This window comes from Camelus dromedarius, chromosome 3, assembly GCF_036321535.1.
Source record: "Camelus dromedarius isolate mCamDro1 chromosome 3, mCamDro1.pat, whole genome shotgun sequence".
In the NCBI taxonomy this organism is placed as follows: Eukaryota; Metazoa; Chordata; class Mammalia; order Artiodactyla; family Camelidae; genus Camelus; species Camelus dromedarius.
In genome coordinates, this window is record NC_087438.1 from 34,419,168 (window position 1) to 34,440,087 (window position 20,920).

General features: G+C 35.4%; 1 protein-coding gene across 2 annotated transcripts in view; it reads left to right on the top strand.

Moving 5' to 3' along the window:
• The first annotated feature begins 796 nt into the window (after positions 1 to 796).
• Positions 797 to 20,920, top strand: part of NDUFS4 (NADH:ubiquinone oxidoreductase subunit S4) — a 98,285-nt gene continuing 78,161 nt past the window's right edge. For both annotated transcript variants that reach the window (XM_031444958.2, XM_010977778.3), the window contains exon 1: positions 797 to 939. In XM_031444958.2, the coding sequence (XP_031300818.1) occupies positions 842 to 939 (98 nt within the window). In that variant the 5' untranslated portion in view covers positions 797 to 841. The remainder of the gene's footprint in view (positions 940 to 20,920) is intronic.

Below are 20,920 nucleotides of genomic sequence, written 5' to 3' on the forward strand. Positions count from 1 at the left end.
TTTAAAAGCAGTAATGTTCTAAGCATTTTTAAAAAGCCTCTTAAAAAACAAACCCCACAAACTAACTTGCTTTTTATTTTATGATCCACAGTTAATCATCATTGGAAACGTCAGTAGCCCACAATGCAAACATATTTCCAACACTTGCCTCAGAAGATAATTTTTGTTTTATACGTATGGTGTCTGTGGATTATGATCACACACTCAGGATTTACTGGGAAAAGAGTGATATAAAATAATATGTTTCATTAGTTTTTCATATAAATACACACGTCAAAAAAAATAATCCTTTGCCAGGCCATGTGTCCAGACTTTTCATTTGGAAAATATGATGATTACAACTATCAACTACAGAACATCAAACTGAACACAGCCCTTTCCTGAGGGCTTACAAACTCAATCTGGCAACACTTTGGAAAACTACTACTTCAGGTTCTCATGAACCCAACGAGCCCTCTGGCTCTTCCAGTGGGCTCAATTCTAAATATTCTGAGTCCTTTGAAAAAATTATGAGTTGCAGGTGTTTAAATTTTCAAGCATTTTTGTTTGGTCTCTTTATTAACCAGTAAATAACCAGTCCTAACAACAAACAAGAATTATACTTTGTGAGGGCGATTTTTACACTTAATGAATGTCTGCATTTTTCTTCCACCCATTTTCCTTTTTATCTCTTTCAACCAAACCTTTCTTCTCTTTTCTAAACCCCAGCATTTAACAAAACACCAAACAAGAATAAATTAACCCCCAAATCCCCAGTCCGTTGTATCGCGGTTCCACTGGCTTGAAAACGAAGGAAGTTTGTCCCTTGCGGAGATCCGTCCTGGTGTTTGCCTGCAGCAAGATGGCGGCGGTCTCAATGTCAGCGGCGCTGAGGCAAGCGTTGTTGGGGAGAAGGGCAGCAGCTGCAGCTGCCATTTCCGTTTCCAAGGTTCCGACCAGGTAAAAGGATTGTGAGGCTTCTTCCTCACGCTTCTCGGGTCTGTCCACTTTTGCAGAGGTCTCTGCTGGCTCGGTCCCGGAGAAGGCCTCAGGGAAAACGTCCTCTGCTGACCCTTTCCTCGGGAGAGGGCGGGCGGATTTGGGACGAGCTTCGATCAAGGGGCGCTCGGCCAGGCGAGTGGGGCGTGAATGCGGGGAGAGGGTAGGAGGACCTTTGGTGTCTTGGAAACTTTTGGACCGCTGCTGTGGGAGAGGGTCTGTGGGGTCGGACTGTCTCCGGAGCTGCGAGCCGAGTCCTGGCCCCCAGAGAATGGGCGGAGTTTCACTCGTTTTTATCCCCACTTTCCGCACCCCTCCATTTTCCACCTGTTTGCCCATCACCCCAGTCCTTACTAAAGGGTAAACTCACTCTCTGCCTTCCACGGCTTTAAGTGGTATTGCTTGGGTTTCCGAACAGAAAGATTGTTTTATCAGGCTGCTTGGGAGGAAAACTTGGTTGGAATTCAATGTTAATAGAGATATCCTGCTTGTAACATTGGCAGGTAATGTTTAAAAGGCTGATGATGGTCATGCTGCGAGGTTTCCCATCAAGAATTTCATTAATGCCTCACAGTAATTCAAAGATTGGTGTCCATTGTTTTTCCTTGAAGCATTTTCGTGATGGTGGTTTCTTTTTCGACTGCATTACTTAATTCTCCATTTCCCTATTTTTCCGAATTTTCCTGACTTTCAAAAATTGTACTAACACAAAAGCATGAGCGCTCGCGCGCACCCCCACGATTTTTATCTACGAAGAATTATTTTGTTTCATTGTTGTTTTCACAACTTGTTAGTATAAATATAAATCTGAGTTTATGTTGAGTGTCTTATGCATGAGTGCTTAGAATAGTGATGGAAAGACTGAGTAGATGTGAAGGAGGTAGGAAGAACGGGAGTCGTTATAAGTTGAAGAGTCTAGTGAAATGGTAACTAACTTAGTGTTATATTAAATATAAATGGAATACAGAGAGTTAGAACGAGTGTTAATTAGAAAGGATTTTGGGAGGTGTTTTATTAAAGTTTTGAATAGTGGATGATGGGTGGGAAAGATGTCCTGAGTAGGGTCAGTGGCTTATGAAAAGTCTTGAAGGCAATAGTAGATATCTCTATCTTTATCTCTGTATCTATATCTGTCTATCTATATATATGTAAGAGAATCGTTGAAAAATAAGAATGCTAAGATTGGGGAAAGGTAAAGAAGAAGTTTGCTGTTAACTCTTCTACATATGGGTAACTTCAAGAATAGAAAGTATTTCTCAAAGATAAGATACTCCACTGGTTTATTTAGGTCTCAGATAGAGGTGACCCAGGTTAGTTTTTGTTCTCCTAGACCCGATGGAGATTAATTTTGCATTGTCAAGTAATAATGTACTCGCAGTAGCTATAGAACTGAAAACAAATTTGAAGGGTCCACTGGTGCATGGCTAATCAAAACGTGGCTGTGTAAGTCACAGCCATTTTGTTAGCAGCTTATAGCAGTTGAAATTAAGATAGTTAGGTTTTGGAAACTTTGATGGTAATTAGTACTTATCGAGATTTAAAGAGTTTCTGCTTGCAAATGTGTTGGAAGAGATTTGAAAATAAAATAAAATTTTAAATCATGTAAGATGACCTTTCATATTTTAAAAAACTTAAAAGCCAAGGAAAAGTCAAATGACACATTTCCTTGCTTTCTATACCATTTTTTTACCCAAAGAGCTTATGTGGTTTATCTCACCTTGAGGGAAATTTATGGCACTGGTCTCTTACACGTAATTTACTTTTCATCCTTAAGCACTCTCTTTACATTATGATTTGAGAGTAATGAGGATCTGAAAAGGTAGAGTGTGGAAAGAGAACCAATTATTGGGAAAATCTACATCAAAAATTCATTTTATTGTATTGCTTAGAGAATAATTTGCAAATGATGTGAGATTTCAGATCACCTGAGTGAGATGAGGGGGGAATGCAATCAGTAAGGCCCTTGGTAAGGAAGGGAGTAGCAAGCAAATATAAACACTGAAGAAAAGAAACTCTCAGCAGAAGGAAAGAAGCAGTTAACTGCTACATTAACTTATATGAACTTAACTGCAGTGTATCAGTAAAAAACAAAAGAGTAAGCCAAAGAACCCAACAACATGTACACATAAGAGAGAAAAAGTAATTTAAACAATATAGTTGATTCAGCTGATCTCGTTTCTGAGCTCCTGCTTTAGAGTCTGTTTCCATGTGCTTCTTATTTCCCTGGGCTGAAGGAGAGCTGGGAAAACCCTGGATCTATGGCCTACATTTATCCCTTACTTTCCCTGACTTTCCTAAGGGATTGTCCAGAGTAAGTTTAACTATTTAGGACATTAATCTACAAGCCAGATAAAATGGCACTCTATTTCAAAGTAGCAATGCTTAGGACTCAGGAATCTTTTTTTTCCTTTAACCTATTCATGTATATTTATCTCACCTGGACCTGTTTCATCACTTCTCAGTTGGAGTGAGTCTTGTGTTTACCACAAACATAGCTCCTTACGGTCTTCAGAGGGTGTTAATTAACGACTGTTGGGGACTAAGTGTATGGGACCTTTTTGTGAGGCCTATTTTGTGCTCCAGTCTCTGGCTGTAGTCTGCTGATCTATTTCCTTTTTCAGCATCACGGTAAGCCAGTAGGAAATTATGAGTTGGCAGGGGCCTTCAGTGAAAGAGAGGTCCTAAGTTTGACAGGAGTTCTGTGTATATTACACCTTGCTGAGAAACTGTCTCAGCCCAAATTTGAGAAGCATTTAGGACATTTAGAACCAGTAGGTTGGCTTCTACTTCAGATAAGCTGTATAAACAAATTCCTGTCTGAAGGGCGCTACTTTTTGCACTCTTTGGAACATATTAAAGCCAGGTTTTGTGACCTTGCAGTGTTTCTACTGTGTCGTCTAATAGGTTTCATTGTTTTGCTTGTTTTCCTCGTTAAAAAATACTTAAAATTAGTTGGTCTGTTTTCATCAGTAGTAGACATCTTTGTTTAATTCCTCTTAGGAGATTTAAATATTTTAATACTAGTAAATATTAGAATAGTGTCCAGCACATAGTAAACCTTACTACATATTAAACTAAGTACATGCTAGTTTTATTATTGGTTTGAAAAAACCTGAATATTTTCCTTTTCTTTAATCTTGTTGATGGATGTTGTGGTAGATGGTATTATTATTTACAATATTCATTTCCATTCCCTGTGACACGATTATACTTCATTGCCCCATTGGCCAAGTGACTTTTTTTGACCAATGAAATGTTAACCAGAAACACTATACCATGTCAGGCAGAAGCTTCAACAGCTGTCTCATGTTTGGCCATGTCATTTTTCCCTCTGCTGTCCTGGGTAGGGTCTTTTCTTTCAGCCTAGATCCTGGAATGAAGATAACATGGAGCAAAGCAGAAGCTGATTCTTGTAGGTCATATAAAATATAAAATGACTGAAATAAACTTTGTTATAAGCCATAGAGAGATGTTTGGATTGTTGGCTGCCTTGACATACTGACTCTTTTACACACACACACACACACATACGCAAATGAGCAGGTTTTGGCACATGCCCTGATGTATCTATCATTAAGGAGGTCACAGGCTTTTATAGGGCTGGAAAAAATTTTAATTTACTTTGGTATACTTCATAGAACCTAGTGTAATGGCTCACACATAACTGGTAAGTGCTTATCACTTAGATGAATACATAATATTTAGAGATTTGTGATTGTGATGAAAAGCAGGAAGCCATAGACAGTATTTCTGTTAATAGCTTCATCAGTGAAAACCAAGTGGGCACTAACCTACATAAATGTGAATATGAAATATATAGCACACACTCTAATTATTTGCAGTGATCCAAGGTTAGGATATTCACCTAAAACTCTGTTAACTTCTGGATTGAAATTGTCTTATAGATTTTTTTTTTTTTTGGTACTCATACATTTCTTTGACAAGTGTCCTGATCCTCTTTTGTATTCAAATTTAAAAAAACTAGTGGAAATGAATTTATTTGAGAAAAGGTACTTGTGGAACATGAGAACTCTTTTGGAATAACAGTAACTAACTGTGATTATTAGGCTTGCTGACTGCAAACTACTTTACATGAAGTTTTTACAAGTTAATAATACATGGAGGGGGAAGGGTGTAGCTCAGTGGTAGAGTGCATCCTTAGCATGCCTAATGTCTTGGGTTCAGTCCCCAGTACCTCCATTAAAATAAGTAAATAAACCTAATTACCCCCCCCCCAAATTAAATTTAAAAAAGTAATAATACATGGAACTTCTTGAAGACAGATGGGTCAACTTGGTTCCTGTATTACATGTTAGAGGTCTCTGAGTGTGAGGTGAACGCAGAATAACACCATTTCAAATGGGTAAGCTTCTAAAATATATCCTTTGATGGAATCAGTTGTTTTTGGTGTTTATTCTAAGCACAAATTAAAATAGCAGCTAACATTTATTTCTCACTTACTGTGTATTAGCCACTGTGCCAAGGACTTTACCTTCCTTACCCCAGTTCTCACAATAATCCTATGAACTCAGCTGTTTTTTATTCTTATTTTTCAGATGCGGAAACATTTTTAAGTTTACTAGGAAATAGTCTGATTTAGCGGTTTAAAGCAATATGTTGACTTTTGCAGAAAGAAATAATTTGCCTAATAATAGTAAATTAAAAGCTCAGTGTCTTCTGTTTTTTTTCCTTTTAGCAATGTATGTTTCTTCATTGAAAGACTATTTGATGCTCTCTACTTTCACTCCACTGTTCCTTTTATACAGTGAGAGTGTCCAACTGAGAACTTAGGTTTTTTGTTTGTTTGTTTGTGGCAAGGATTTTTTTCCTCTAAATTTTGTAATTATTTTTGATGAGAGACTTTCTTTGGGTGACTTACTATACTTTCTTACCCTTTTAAACAAAATACCTGTCTGAAACAAATTATACTGAATATATTTTTCTTTTTCTTTACTGCAGTGATCATTAGGAAAAAGTCACTGCATTCTACTGCCTTTAAAAACTGTCAAGTGTCTGTTTATGCTTTCTGAGTTCTTGTGTCACTTTTTAATAGTGTTTCTGTATCCTGCCTTGACTGGTCTGCTTCCCTTTAGCAGTTCCACTACCCCTTTTCATTTGTTACAGATTTGAATACCAAACGAGTAAACCTGTTAGAATTTTGTGTAAAATAAAGTAGGCTTAATGAAGCTCTGCTGATGGCTGAAATTTACTTTGCTGTAATTAAAGTCTTAAACATACATGAGCTCTTATTATAACTTTTCTTTAGTTTGCAGTGTTTAAAGACCCTGATGGAACCTTTGCAGTGGCTGCATTCTTCACAACAGTTCCATCTAAATATTTGGATATTTTAGCAAACTATTTTAAGTCTTTTGTCCTTTAAGTTATGGCAGGAGGAATCAGAATTACTGTTTCAAATTCTCTTTCTGTTTGTTGCCGAGTATTTTAATAGGTGAATACAACCTTAGTTTCTTTAGAACTATTTAGTTTCTCAAATGTGACCTTTTATTCTTGCCTTTACTCACTAGGCTTTATTTTTCCTTTGTAGGATCATGCTCCAGTTCAGTGCTTTTAAACCCTTGCTGTGGATCAGAATCACCTGTTGTGTGCATAAATAAATCAAATGCCTTGCTTGGCCCCAGTATATGTTGGTTCAGTGAGTTTAGGTTGAGACCTAGAGCTATGGTAATTCTGAAGGGAAGTTAGGGCTGAAAACTATTGTTTTTGTTTTTTAAAATAGTTTCCATACTATGTCTTGAAGGACTTCAAAATGCATTTTTCCTCAGGTGGGGGAGATTTCTAGAAACAAGCAAAAATGATTCGATTTTCCTAATCTAAGTTGAGTTTTATGTTTTCCATCCATGTGCTGTATAGAGGCTTTTTCCTGAAGAAACTTTACTTTGAGGCAAAGCAGGCATTTTGATAATTTTGGAGAAAGCAGGCCATGTTACTCGCTCTCCAGAGACTCTTGTTCTTCCTTTTGGAAGGGCTCAGGTTTAATACAGCGCAGCTGTTGAACTCTGCCCTTCAAAGTTTTAAGAAGAAAGTGTTTTATCCTTTAAAATGGAAATGCCTTGTTTTAGGGAGGTGGTCTTTGGCTGGATATAGTTCTCTAAGAAAGCTTTTCTAGAGTTCTTTTGTTTCAGTGATTTCTTAGAATTGTTTCAGATGTTGAGAGCGTAGTCTCTGAGAGTAAAGACCTGGCTGCTTTTGTAATAATGTTTTGCTGTATCCTTAACAAAGCTAGATGAAGAGTTCATTTCTTTGTGTTTTCTAGGACTCAAAAATACGTTCTTTTCTTTATTCAGCCACTCTATATGTAAGTAAATGGTCCTTGAATAGGATTTACTAGACAAAAGATCCTGTTCTAGATGACTGTTCAGCAACCCATATGCTTCTCCTAAAAATGTCAGTCTGTCTTGATGAGCTTTAAAGTGAATACAGATGTTTTGGCTCTTTTGAGGACTACCACCCTTTGTGTGGAAAGAGTATTTCTTTTTCATGAAATTTCTTCAATGTACTTATAGAAGTTTGCATGAAATTTGTATTCATAAACTTTTGCCTTTTAAGTCTAATGAAATTAGATTTAATTTGACATTAGTAATTGAATTTAATTTTAATATCTTTGGTATAAATGAGATTTGGAGAAATAGGGCTTAATACGGCTTTTGTTAAGATTTTATATTTATTTAGTCTTTTTTTAAAATTTGGAACTTAGAGTGCTTTTTAATATTTGTTTTTTGCAATGAAAGGTGATACTTTGACAGGAAGGGCCACCTTTTTAGATATTCAGTGTCTTCTGCTTTGGTAGTTTAACTCTAGAAGTTATAGTTCATAGATTCATATAATGTTTGAGGTGGAAGGAACTCTTGGATCTTCCTGTCCCACCCTTTGTTTAATGCAAGAATCTCCAGAACTTCTTTCTTGATTATCTAGCAGTTGAGGAATATATCATGAATTTTTGGTAGCCTAGAAAACCCTCTATACTTTTAGACTCAATGGTAAATCAAGTTTCGCTTTAATACTATATGAAAAAATTCTAACCCCCATGCACATGTCAGCCTTTGGAAAATTAAAGACATTTGTCATCAGTCATTCTCCCTCTGAGTCTGTGTTCCAGGCTTAACATGTCTAGTTTGTTTACCCTTAATTAATGACCAGATCTTTCTAATGTTTTACTCTTGGTACTCCTTAGGACATATTTCATTTTGCCAGTATCTTTCTTTGAACAATATAGTGTACTTTTAACTAAATGAGATGATTAGAAGTGATAGTTTAGTGAATTGAAATTGAATTAAAGGGTTGACTCTAGTTGGATTTGACATTTTTAATTTTTAAAATTATAAAGAAAAATCCACTATTTTACTTTTGGTGAACAGTGTTTAGAATTTTAACATATGTACAGATTTATATAACCACCACAATAATCAGGGTACAGAATACCAAAAGACTCCCTCTGTACTGCTATTATCTCTGGCAACAAGTTATCTTTTCTTCATCTCCATAGTTTTGTAATTTTAAGATTGTAATGTAAATGGAACTACCTTGTAAAGATTAGTTTCTTTAACTCAGCTTAATGCCTCTGAGATTATTCCAAGTTGTGTGTGTCAGTAGTTCATTCTTTTTATTGCTAAGTAGTATTCCATTGTGTGAATGTACATAGTTTATTTATCCATTTACCCCTTGAAGGCCATTTGAATTATTTCTAGTTTTTGATAATTATAGAGCCACTGTAAACGTTTGTGTACAGGATTTTGTGTGAACATGATCTCATTTCTTTAGAGTAGATACCTGGGAGGAAGATTCCTGGGCCATAGGTATTGTATGTTTAACTTTATAAGATCCTACAAAACTGTTTTCCAGAGTAGTTATACCAGTTTGCTTTTCCACCATCAGTGTATGGAAATTTAGTTGTTCTGCATCCTCATTAACATTGATATTATCAGTATTTTAAAATTTAGCCATTTTAATTGGTGTATAATGATACTTCATTGTGTTTTTTAATAACAACTTTATTGAGATAAAATTACCATATAATTCACTCATGTAAAATGTACAATTGGATGGTTTTTAATATATTCACAGAGTTCTGCAGCCATTCACAGTCAATTTTAAGATATTTTCATTACTCCAAAAATAAATCCAGTGCCCATTAACTGTCACTTCTGTTTCTCCCTTCCCCCTGCCCTCAACAACCATGAATCTACTTTCTGTTTTTTAGATTTGCCTGTTCTGGACCTTTTATACAAAGAGAAACATATGTGATCTTTTGTGACTGTTTTAATGTTTTGAAAGTTTATCCAGGTTGTAGCATATATCAGTACTTTGTTCCTTTTTAATTGATGAGTAATATTCTATTGAATGGCCATGTCACACTTTATTTATCCATAAGTTGGTGGACATTGGGGCTATTTCCACCTTTTGGCTATGATGAATAATGTTCTATGAACATTTGTGTATGAGTTTCTGTGTGACACAGGTTTTCATTCTTTTGGGTATATGCCGAGGATTTGAATTGCTGGATAATGTGATTACTCTATGTATAGCCGTTTGAGTAACTGCCAAACTTTTTCCAAAGTGGCTACACCATTTTACATTCACCAGCAGTGAATGAGGGCTCCAGTGTCCTCATAACCTTGTCAACACTTGTTTTTGTTTTTAATTAATTAATTAATTTTTATGGAAGTATAGTTGATTTATAATGTGTCAGTTTCAGGCATATAGGAAAGTGATTCAGTTATATATATATATAATATATATTCTTTTTTAGATTATTTTCCATTATAGATTATTACAAGATATTAAGTATAGTTCCCTGTGCTATACAGTAGGTCGTTGTTTATTACCTATTTTATATATAGTAGTGTGTATATGTTAATCCCAAACTTGCAATTTATCCCTCCCCCCTTTTCCCTGTTGGTAACGTAAGTCTGTTTTCTATGTCTGTGAGTCTGTTTCTGTTTTGTAAGTTTACTTGTATCATTTTTTTTAGATTCCACATATAAGCAATATCACATATTTGTGTTTCTCTATCTGACAGTATGATAATTTCTCAGTCCATCCATTTGCTGCAAATGGCATTATTTCATTCTTTTTTTGTATTCCATTACACACACACACACACACACACACACACACACACACACACACATCTTCATCATCTTCTTTATCCATTCATCTGTCAGTGGACATTTAGGTTGTTTCCATGTCTTGGCTATTGTAAATAGTTCTAGTTTGAACATTGGTGTGCATGTATCTTCATATTAAAGTTTTCTCTTGATATACGCCCCAGGTGGGATTGCTGGATCATATGGTAACTCTGTTTTTAGTTTTTAAAGGAATCTGCATACTGTCCTCCATAGTGACTACGCCAATTTAACATTCCCACCAACAGTGTAGGAGGGTTGCTTTTTCTCTACACCTTTCCCAACATTTATTATTTGTAGACTTTTTGATGATGCCAACACTTATTACCATCTTATTATAACCTAGTGAATATGAAGTGGTATCTGTTGGTTTTGATTTGTATTTCCATCATTGGAAATTGCATTTCCACTCATTGTGGTTTTAATGTGTGTGTCTCTAATGGCTGATGATACTTAATTTTGGTGAAGTATCTGTTATGTCTTTTGCCCATTTTTAAATTGGGTTGTTTATTTTCTTATTGTTGAGCTTTGAGAATTCTTAAAATATTCTGTATACAAGTCCTTTGTCAGATATGTGGTTTGCAAATATTTTCTCCCCATCTGTAGCTTTTCATTCGTTTAACAGTATCTTTCAGAGAGTAAAAGTTCTTTATGTTGATGAAATCCAGCTTACCAGTTTTTTTCTCTTATGGGTTGTCTTTTTTTTTTTTTTGGTCGTATTTAAGAACACTTCGCCTAACTCCAGGGCATAAAGAATTTTTTCTTATATTTTCTTCTTGAAGTTTTGAAATATTTTAAATTCAGATCTATGATCCATTTTGAGTGAATTTTTATATAAAGTGTGAGATTTAAGTTGAGGGGTTTTTTTTTGCATATGAATGTACATTTGTTCCAACACCATTTATTGTAAACATTATCCTTTTATCATTGAATTGCTTTTGCACCTTTGTCAGTAGTCAGTTGGCTATATTTGTCTGAGTCTCTTTCTTTGATCTAAAGCCCTTTGCCAATACCACACAGTCTTGATTACTGTAGCTTTATAGTTAGTGTTGTAATCGAGTAGATGTGATTTTTCCAATTTTGTTGTTTTTTATCCAAATTGTTTTAGCTATTCTAGTTTCTTTGCTTTTCCATCTAAATTTTAGAATCAGTTTATCTATATCTCTGAAAAATCCAGCTAGGATTTTGATTGGTATTGCTTTAAAATCTGTAGATTAATTTGAGGAGAGTTGTCACTTTTACCATGTTGAGCCTTCCAATCTGAAAACATGGTATGTCTCTTCATTTACCTATTGATTTCTTTCATCAGTGTTTCAGAGTTTTGAATGTACAGATCCCATATATGTTTTGTTAGATTTATGCCTATGTATCTCAGTTTTGGGAAGCTATGGTAAATAGAATTGTTTTTAAAATTTCAGTTTCTAATTGTACATTACTGTATATGGAAATAGGATTGATTTTTGTGTGCTGACTTTGTATTCTGCAACTTTGCTTAATTCACTTGTTAGTTCTATCTGTATTTTGCAGATTCTTGGGGATTTTTTAAGTAGGTAATTATGTAGTCTGTGTGAATAGGGACAATTTATACCTTCTGTCCAGTCTCTACACCTTTTGCTTCTTTTTGGTTTCCAGGAGGATGTTAAATAAGGGTGGTAACAGTAGACAGTCTTGCCATTTACCAATCCTAAGGGAAAGCTTTCAGTTTTTCACCATTAAATATAATGTTAGCTAAAGATTTTTTTTTTAATAGAAATGACTTTTATCAGATTGAGGAAGTTTTCTTTTACTCTTGGATTGCTTATATTTTATCATGAGTGGATGTTATATTTTGTCTAATGCCTTTTCTGCATCAATTGATTCATTCTTATGATTTTTCTTCTTTAGACTGTCAGTATGGTGAATTATATTGAATTTTTTCAAATACTGAACCAGCTTTGTGTTCTCAGGATAAACTCCACTTGGTTGTGTTGTTTAATTCTTTTTATATATTGCAGTGGTTTTCGTTCACTAATATTTTGTTGAGGATTTTTGCTTCTACGTTTACGAAAGATATTGGTGTAGTTTTCTTTTTTTTTTGTTTGTTTGTTTGTTTGTTTAGATTTGGTATGGGTATAATCCTGGACTCATAAAATGAGCTGGGAAGCATTTTTTCGTCTTCTGTTTTCTTTTGAATTGTTTAGTTCCATCCCACAAATTTTGGTATGTTGTATTTTATTTTCATTTGGTTCAAAATATTTTATTTCCATCAAGACTTCCTTTTTGATGCATGGATTATTTAGAGATGTTTTAATTTCCAGGAATTTAGAGATTTTTGCTCTCATTTTTCTGTTTCTGATTTCTAGTTTAATTACTTTTGTGTTCTAAAATTCTAGTTTCCTGGTTTTCCCTTTTCAGTTTCCATCCAGAAACTTGTAGCTCTTGTTACCTGCTTTGTAGTGCAGTTCTACAGTTGCACTTGCATCAGGGGCTAAGGGACAGGAGGACAGAGAGAGGAAAAAACTAAAACAGTAGGTGTTGGTCTTACCTTCTTAGAATCACAACTTCAATGAAAGAGAAGTGTTCTTTCCCTCAAAGTTTTTGGCTCTTCCCTCAGAGCTTCCATATGGAAACCGTAGGATTGCCTACAGCTTGGTGAATGGTGTATGAGAAGACAAAGGAAAGAGAAAAAAAATGAGTGATTTACACACTTGACCATTTTTGTTAGTTCCCTTTCTAGCTTCTTGGGACAGAATGCTTCTCCTTGAGAAGTGTTCACTTCTAGGTTTCTAGCTGTGAGGTGTATATATTTCAGGCAGGGTATACTGGAGGGGGAAAATATGGTGAACTTGTCTCTGGTGGAGTGATACTTTGAATTCTGGTGATCTTCCCTGATCTGCTTGCTATTTACTTTTCAGTCTTCAAATAGCTTTTCCATGCATGTTGTCGAGTTTATGGTTGCATTCAGTAGGAGAGACAAGGGTAGAGTGTGCTTACTACATTTTACTAGGACCAGCCATCTTAGGATGAATTATTTTAAAAGCTCAATTCTAATATTCCTCATATTTTAGTACATCTGAATAGATTTAAAAGATCTAAAATGAACCAAAAAAGTTCTTTATACAATTAGATTCTAAACCATTGATTCTCAACTGTGGTGGGAGGAAGGGAGTTATTAACATACCAGAATCTTAGAAATGGGCTAGAGAAAGAGTTTCAAAGAAACTACATGTACCCTTAGGTGACAATGATGGCATTTAATAAAAGATGGAAGTTTGTTCTCTGTGTATGTGGGCAAGAAAATACATTGAGTAACTGTTTTAGACCACCAAACAATAAACCTTAATTTCTTTGAGAGGGTGTAGGAGTCAGAGATTTATTTGAGTAACTGATGGAAATTTTTGTGACTTCTGTGTAGAGATATGTACACTCATATATGTAAAATCAGAGTTACATTTCTAGGGGATTCATGGATCCCAGGCTTTGTAGCCCTTCCATAGAGAGTGTTGGGTGTTATACAATGTTTTGCTTTTACTAACTCTTGTGTTAGACCTTTCTCAGTTACCAGTGACAGAAACCTAAAAACTCAAATGGTTAGCTTAGGCAAGAGGGGGGAATTGTTTTGTACTACCAAGCAATGGAAAGGGCAGGGGTTCTACTAACTGGTCTCAGGGATCAGAGCTAGAAAGTTACCAGACTCTCTCTCTAATTTGTCTCTGTCATTCTCTCAGTGACAGCTACTACTTCAGATTGTTTTTTTCCGATGTGATAGATGTCATAGCTGATGGAAGTTTTTTCAGGCTTATATTCTACAGTTTTCTCGTGAGGGAGGGACTGAAAGTCCCTTTCTTTGGTACCAAGTTTTAAAAATCTTGGGGGAATACTCAGGTAAGTCAGATTAAATAGACTAAGGGTTTACTATAATATAGTCATTGTTTGTAATTTTACTTATCCTGCTGTATCATATGCCTATAGGTCATAGGAACCCTGAAAGTCAGGTTGTAATGGAAACTGGGCCCCTTGAACAAAAATGAAGAACCAGGAATAGTTTGACATTGATACTGAAATATCTTTAGGAAACAAATAATGTTTGTATATACTGTATAGGCTGACCTCTTACCTTTTTCTTAATGAACTCTGGGACTTTGCTTGCTAAAGTTTGTTCACTTATTCAATAAATATTTGTAATTTTTTTCTAGTCTCAAAGACTGCATTTCCACACTTTAGTAGGATGTATGTCCTTGGAACATCTGCTTTGAGGATGACTGTAGGTAGAAATACTCAAAGACTAGATGATCATTTCTCAGGTCTTGTGGTAAAGTAGAATCTGGGACAAAGATGTGGGTATAGGTAGTTTATCTGAGAGTTTACCTAGGAACTAGAAGTAAGGAGCTACGGAGTGAGACAGGTAAGAAAGACCAAAAGTGTGATAATGAGATTGCTGTAGTGAACAGTAAGAGGCTCAGTTCCACCCGAACCTCCTGAGAAGCATAGAGAATGCCTTTCAGTATTATCCATTTGAAAGTTGGAACGCTTGAACATTTATCCATTGGTTCTCATTTCTCGTTGGTTGAAGGCGTTGGCTCTTCTGTACTTTGAGCTATACTTGGCATAATGGGTTCACTTTATGTGTGATACTGGAGGATGACCCAAGACTGAACTTCTGTACCTGTGGCCGAAATGGCAAATGGGTCGGGGGAGTGTAACATGAGTACCAAAGGTAGTGGTTATAGCCTCCTTAAACTCAAGAGTCTCTAGTGGGGAGGGTATGGCTCAGTGTAGAGTGTGTGCTTAGCTTGCACGAGGTCCTGGGTTCAATTCCCAGCACCTCCATTAAAAAATAAGTAAAATGAAAATAAATAAACCTAATTACCTCCTCTCACCAAAAATAAAAGTCTATAACCTGTTTCTTTTTGAGGGGGGGGTGCTAATAATAAGAATTCTAATAGTTCTAATTTGTTAACACTTAGGCACTGAGATGATTGCTTTATAAATGTCATTTCATTTTGTGAAATTACTTCATTTTAGATGGTCTGTTGATATAGTTTAATCTATTCCTAGGTTTGTAAGTAAGTCATTAGAATTTACTTTCTTCACCTGCATTCTGAAGGACATGACAAAGAATCAGGAAACTGAGGTCTTACAACTCACTTAACTGCAAATAATAGAAGTTCTATAGGGAAGAGGTGGTTTCTTCTATACAGTTCCATGTTTAAAGAAGTCTTGACAGCATAATATTCCCATACTGTGTACCAGGTAGTTGACCAGTGACTGTGTATAACATCCCAGCAAACAAAGATCAACCTACAGAGTTTTCTTTGATTTTGAGAATGTAGCAGGTAAGGTAAGTGGCCAGTAACCTAGGTGATCTCATTCTCTGGGTAGGCATATATTTTCCCTTCACTGATGCTACCTAAATGATTCAGTGATAGTTACGAGAATTTTTTTCTACACCTACCTTTTAGGCGCTTGCTCCTGTCCCACTGTCATCTCTGACTGATTACCATGGTGGTAGTCTTGCCATCCATCTTATTAATGTGTCTTAGCATTACCATTTTAGTGCATAGTTAGCATTGGGATGGATACAATGTGCATGTGGGGTTATTTCACAAATTTCAGTTTCCTTTTCCTTTAGTTGAGACTTAAAACATTGATATTGTGCTGATGAACTTAATGGTTTAAGTATATCTTAGTTACTGCTTGTAAGTGGCTCCTCTTTAGGGCTTGAGTTTTTATTTTGGTCCCAAATTTAACTTTTTGGCTTTGAATTCAAACTGTTGGTGTGGCCAACTCCCTTAATAATCTCTTTACTAAGTGTCCTTGACTCTAGCTTTGAGGAAAATTGCTTTCCAGAGATTTTTCTATTAACTCCTGATATTAGTCATGCTGCCAGGCTATATTCTTAATCTTTTTCATATTTGAACTACTCTACTGGATCCATTACATGAGTCTAATATAGTACTTAGGAGCACTTGTTTTAGAGTTAGCTGCACCTACATTTGAGTCTCAGCTCTGACACTTCTTAGCTTTGTGCCTACATTGTGCCTGTTTTCTGTCCTGTAAAATGGACATCATAATCTCTGTTTCATAAAGTATATAAAATGCTTAGGGCAGTGCCTGGCATATGCTAAGGCCTAATAAGTTGTAACAACAAAATTATCATCCTTAACATCATCCTTATTATTCTTTCTTTTATGTCTTCTTTCTTTTCCTTTTTATTCCTTTCTCCCTTCTCTACCTTTTTTTTTTTTTCTTCTCCTTTCATAAATCTTACCTGGATTCTAGTTCTTCTTCTTGGATTATCAGAACATCTTGGCATTTGTCTATTATTTACAGTATTTTATTCATGAGTATATAAAAGATTTATCTCCAGCTGGCTTTTTCCAGATTGTGACCTCCCATGCACTCCTCAGCTCAGTGCAGTCTATTTTTGATATCCACCATTCCACTGAAATAGCTTTCATCAAGGTCAACAGTGAACCTGTTGCTAAATGAATAGACTCTTCTCAGTCCATATCTTACATGACCTTTGGAGTCCAAAAGGATGATTTTTTTTCGTTCTTGAAAGATTCTTCCTTTTGCTTCTATTTTGGCTTTCTTCCTTAGTTCCCTTTGAATGCCCATCATCTTTTACCTGTTCCTGGAACTGCCAGTGTTTCTCAGAGTAAAGAGTTTTATAGCTCTTTACTCTTTTGAAAGTGTTTTACATTATGTAATATTTTATATATACATGAATATATGTAACGTATATGTTAAGAAGCATAGTGGCAAAATGAATTCATGTGGACCCACCATCAAATTTAAGAACTAGAAAATTACCAGTACCTTTATTCTTTGCACATACTCTGTGGTAGGCTGAATAATACCATTTGCCCTAAAATGTCCATGTCCTAATCCCTAGAACATGTGAATGTTACCTTAGATGGCAGAAGTGACTTTATAGATATGATTAAATTGAGGATCTTCAGGTGGGAAATCAGGCTCCTGTTGGGCCTGATGTAATCACAGTGGTTCTCACAAGGACACAGGAGGTGTCAGAGAAGGAAATATCATCATGGAAGCAGAGACTAGAGTGATGTGACCATATACTAAGGAATACCAGCAGCCTATAAAAGCAAGAAAAGACAAAGAACAGATTCTCCCTTGGTGCCTCCAGAAGGAACCAGCCTTGCTGACGCATTGGTCTTAGCCCTGTGAGACTCATTTTGGACTTCTGACCTCCAGAACTGTAATTTTTGTTGTTTTAATCCACCAACTTTATGGTAATTTGTTGCAGCAGCAATAGAAAACTAATATACTCTTCCTGTATCTCATTGTTTACTGTGACTTCAGTTACCATCTATTTACACAAAAGCTTAAGTGTATATATATAGTTCATTTGCATCATACACACTTTCCACGCAAGAAAGTCGACCCATATACGTGGCAAATGAAAAAGAATAGAAAATGTATTAAAAATAGTTAAAAATTCAGATTGAATCTCTCATTATTCTACTTAGTGATCATTTTGTACTCAACCAAAGAAACAGCAGTTTGTTCCAGTGCGAGAGAACTGGCTTGTTAAAGAGATGGTATGTGGGTCTCTACTGTGCAGTTGAAAGGGCTTCCTAAAGGATTGTGAAAGATAATTTTTACTACTTGCGGTTTTTACCTAACACACTGACTTTAGGACCTACTCTCCATGTAAGATATGACTCTGCATATTTTTCTTGAGTTCTAGACCCTTAGAACTAACTACTTGGATTTTCCACAGGCATCTTAATCACAGCATATCTGAAATGATTTGATAACGATCATCTCCATCAGTCCACTTGTTCTCCCTCTTAGTTACTGTCACCGACACCCAGCCAGCTATCTGAGCCAGAAACTTATGTGTCATTCTTGTCTCCTCCCTCTCTTAGGCCTCTTATCAATATCATTCAATCCTAGTATTCATTTTCCTAACTCTCATTCAATTTCCATCCTTATTGCAACTGTAGTTACTATCATCCTATCTCCTAACTGGTCTCCATGTCATTGGTCTTAATTTGTTCTCCATGTTTCCTGTAGGACAAAGTCCAAACTTCTCAACATGCAAGAGTCCTTCATATTCCCCGCTCACATCTTCTGTTCATTCCTTCATGTTCATCCTCTTGTCAGTCCCCTTCTGGTCCAGTCTCCAACCACACACAAACTGTATTTTAGTGATTCTGAACCACTTGCAATCCCTGACTGCTGGCACTCAGTGCACTCTCAGTCTCTCCTATACGATTAAAGGTTCTGTCTCCCTAGATTGTTTTCTGCTTTCCCTTGTGTCCTTCCTGTCCCTACCCATAGATTGTTTTCTGCTTTCCCTTGTGTCCTTCCTGTCCCTACCCAACCTCAACACCTTTTGCTTTATTTAAGTCATGTTCATCCTTCAGGTGGCACATTAACCATCACTTTCTCTAAGGAGCATTATTTGAATTCACAAGCTTGGGTTAAATACTTATCCTGTGTGGTCTCAGAGCCCTCTGTTCTTAACTCTTTCTAGTACTAATTACGCTTCATTGTGATTGCCTATTTCCTTGTGTGTGTTTCTCAGTGGTCATCAGTTTGACAGCAAAAACTGTTTTCTTCCCTTTTTGCTTTCACAGCATAATACAGTACTTAGCGTATAGTAGATACTCAGTAAACATCTGTGGACTCATTTGATTATGGAGCAGCATAGAAAATTTAAAATATTTCATAGCAGCATTTCCTTAAGCAGTACAGCATTTTAGATTTTTTTTTTTGTTTGTTTTCCTTATTAAATAACTATTTGGGTTTTAAACGTAAGCATCATGGACAGTGATGTTACAGATTACTGGAAGATGATGACTTTTTTTCCCCATTTTATCATATGTCCTTTTTCCTTATATTGAATAATAATATTGCATATTGCAGACTATAAGGCACTGTTTACTAAAATGTGTAAGTGGGATTCTGTCAGAAAGACGGATGTTTGTGTGAATTGGGTTTTCACTACGACTCCAAAGTTTTGCATCAAAGACTATGGAAAAGATGGAAATGTATTGCAAATTTAAATAATTGCCAATAGTAATTTCTTTCTATAGTAACTAGCTGTGTAGTTATTATACTGTAGATTTTGGAATGGCAGAGTGCTCGATATACAGAAGGAACCCTGACTTTTTGAGATTGAGAATTACATTCTGCTGTTATATAGTCCATATGAACAAACCACATGATTTTACTTAGTTAAATTTGTTCAATTCAATTTATTTTAGAAATAAAAGCAAATAAAAAATGGCATCTATTAAGATTGAAAGGATTTTGGAATATTGTAGATATTGTTAAATTTTAACATTTCATTTAATTTACTGGAAGGGAGTTGGGAGGAGGCAAAAAATAAGCATTAGTGGGAAAATAAGCATTTTTGGGAAAATAAAGAATTGATAATATTTCAACCAAAATTTAAACTACAGATTTTGTGGTACTATACCTAATTTAAAAATAAAGTGTGAACATGTTTGCCAAGACTGTAACACGCATAATAGGCACTAAATGTGTGACTGAATCAAAGTAATATGTTAAAACTTTTCTTTTCAGTCCTCTGGCTCAATGAAAACAAAAGTATCTGGACAGCACAGGCAACATTGTTAAGGAAGTTTTTCCTGACAGTCCTGCCATATCCCACCACACCTCCCACTGCCCTATATAGTTTTTCCTCCATGCGTGGAAAAGCACCTTGATACACGTTTATAATAGAAAATACCACTAGCATTCAAAGCAGTGACACTGTCTTCCCCCCAATAAAATCTTTAAATCCAGCTACTGGGTCTAGTATTGTGTGTAAGACATAGTAGGTATTTGAACAGATGTTTGACTGAGAATTGAGAATAGGAACTAGAATCTTGGTATACATTCTTGAGTATATACAGTCAACAGAGTTCAGCTGGGCTTTCTGAGCATAGGTACACTATTTTGTAGTTGATGAGTATTAAGTCTTGCATGATTTTTCAAACTTCTCTTCAGAATATTTTATTATCTGGATATTTGTCAGCATACCAAAACTACTTTAAAGTTAAAATCTCTTCATTAGGTATAGCATAGTGATTATACCTAATGTAAAACTATTGCACATTTGAAAGTTGCTAAGAGATGAAACTTAAAAGTTCTCATCATAGGAAAAAGAATTTGTAATTATAATGATGGATGTTAACTAGACTTATTTCTATGGATCATTTCACAGCATATGTAAATATCGAATCATATTGTACACCTGGAACTGATACAGTTTACTTCAATTAAAACATTCTTTAGGTGAATATTTTTAAAAGATGGAATGTTATTATGAAAAGTCAATGGAAAAAGTACTGGTTTCATGTCTCACTTTCTTTATTGATTACTTTTGTGATTGAAATCAAATTGTATCTACAATTCTGAAAATACTTATTTAAAAATCATAGACTTAGGCATTTAGTTAAGTAATTTAGGGAAGTCATTGAGAGTTCTAATTACTCTGCTCACGTCTAATAGTTTGCAGTTTTACTGGATTTGGATAAATTAATTAATTTTCTTTCTTTATTAAAGTATAATTGACTTACAATATTATATTAGTTTCAGGTGTACATAGTGATTCAGTTTTTTATACATTACAAAATGATTAGCATGATAAGTCTACTTATCTGTCATCATACAAAGTTATTACAATATTACTGACTGTACTCCCTAAACTGTATATTACATCCCTATGACATTTATCTTATAATTGGAAGTTTATACCTCTTAAATCTCCCTTATTTCACTCATCCTCCCCACCCTCTCCCCACTGGAAACTGCCAGTTTGTTCCCTGTATCTGTGA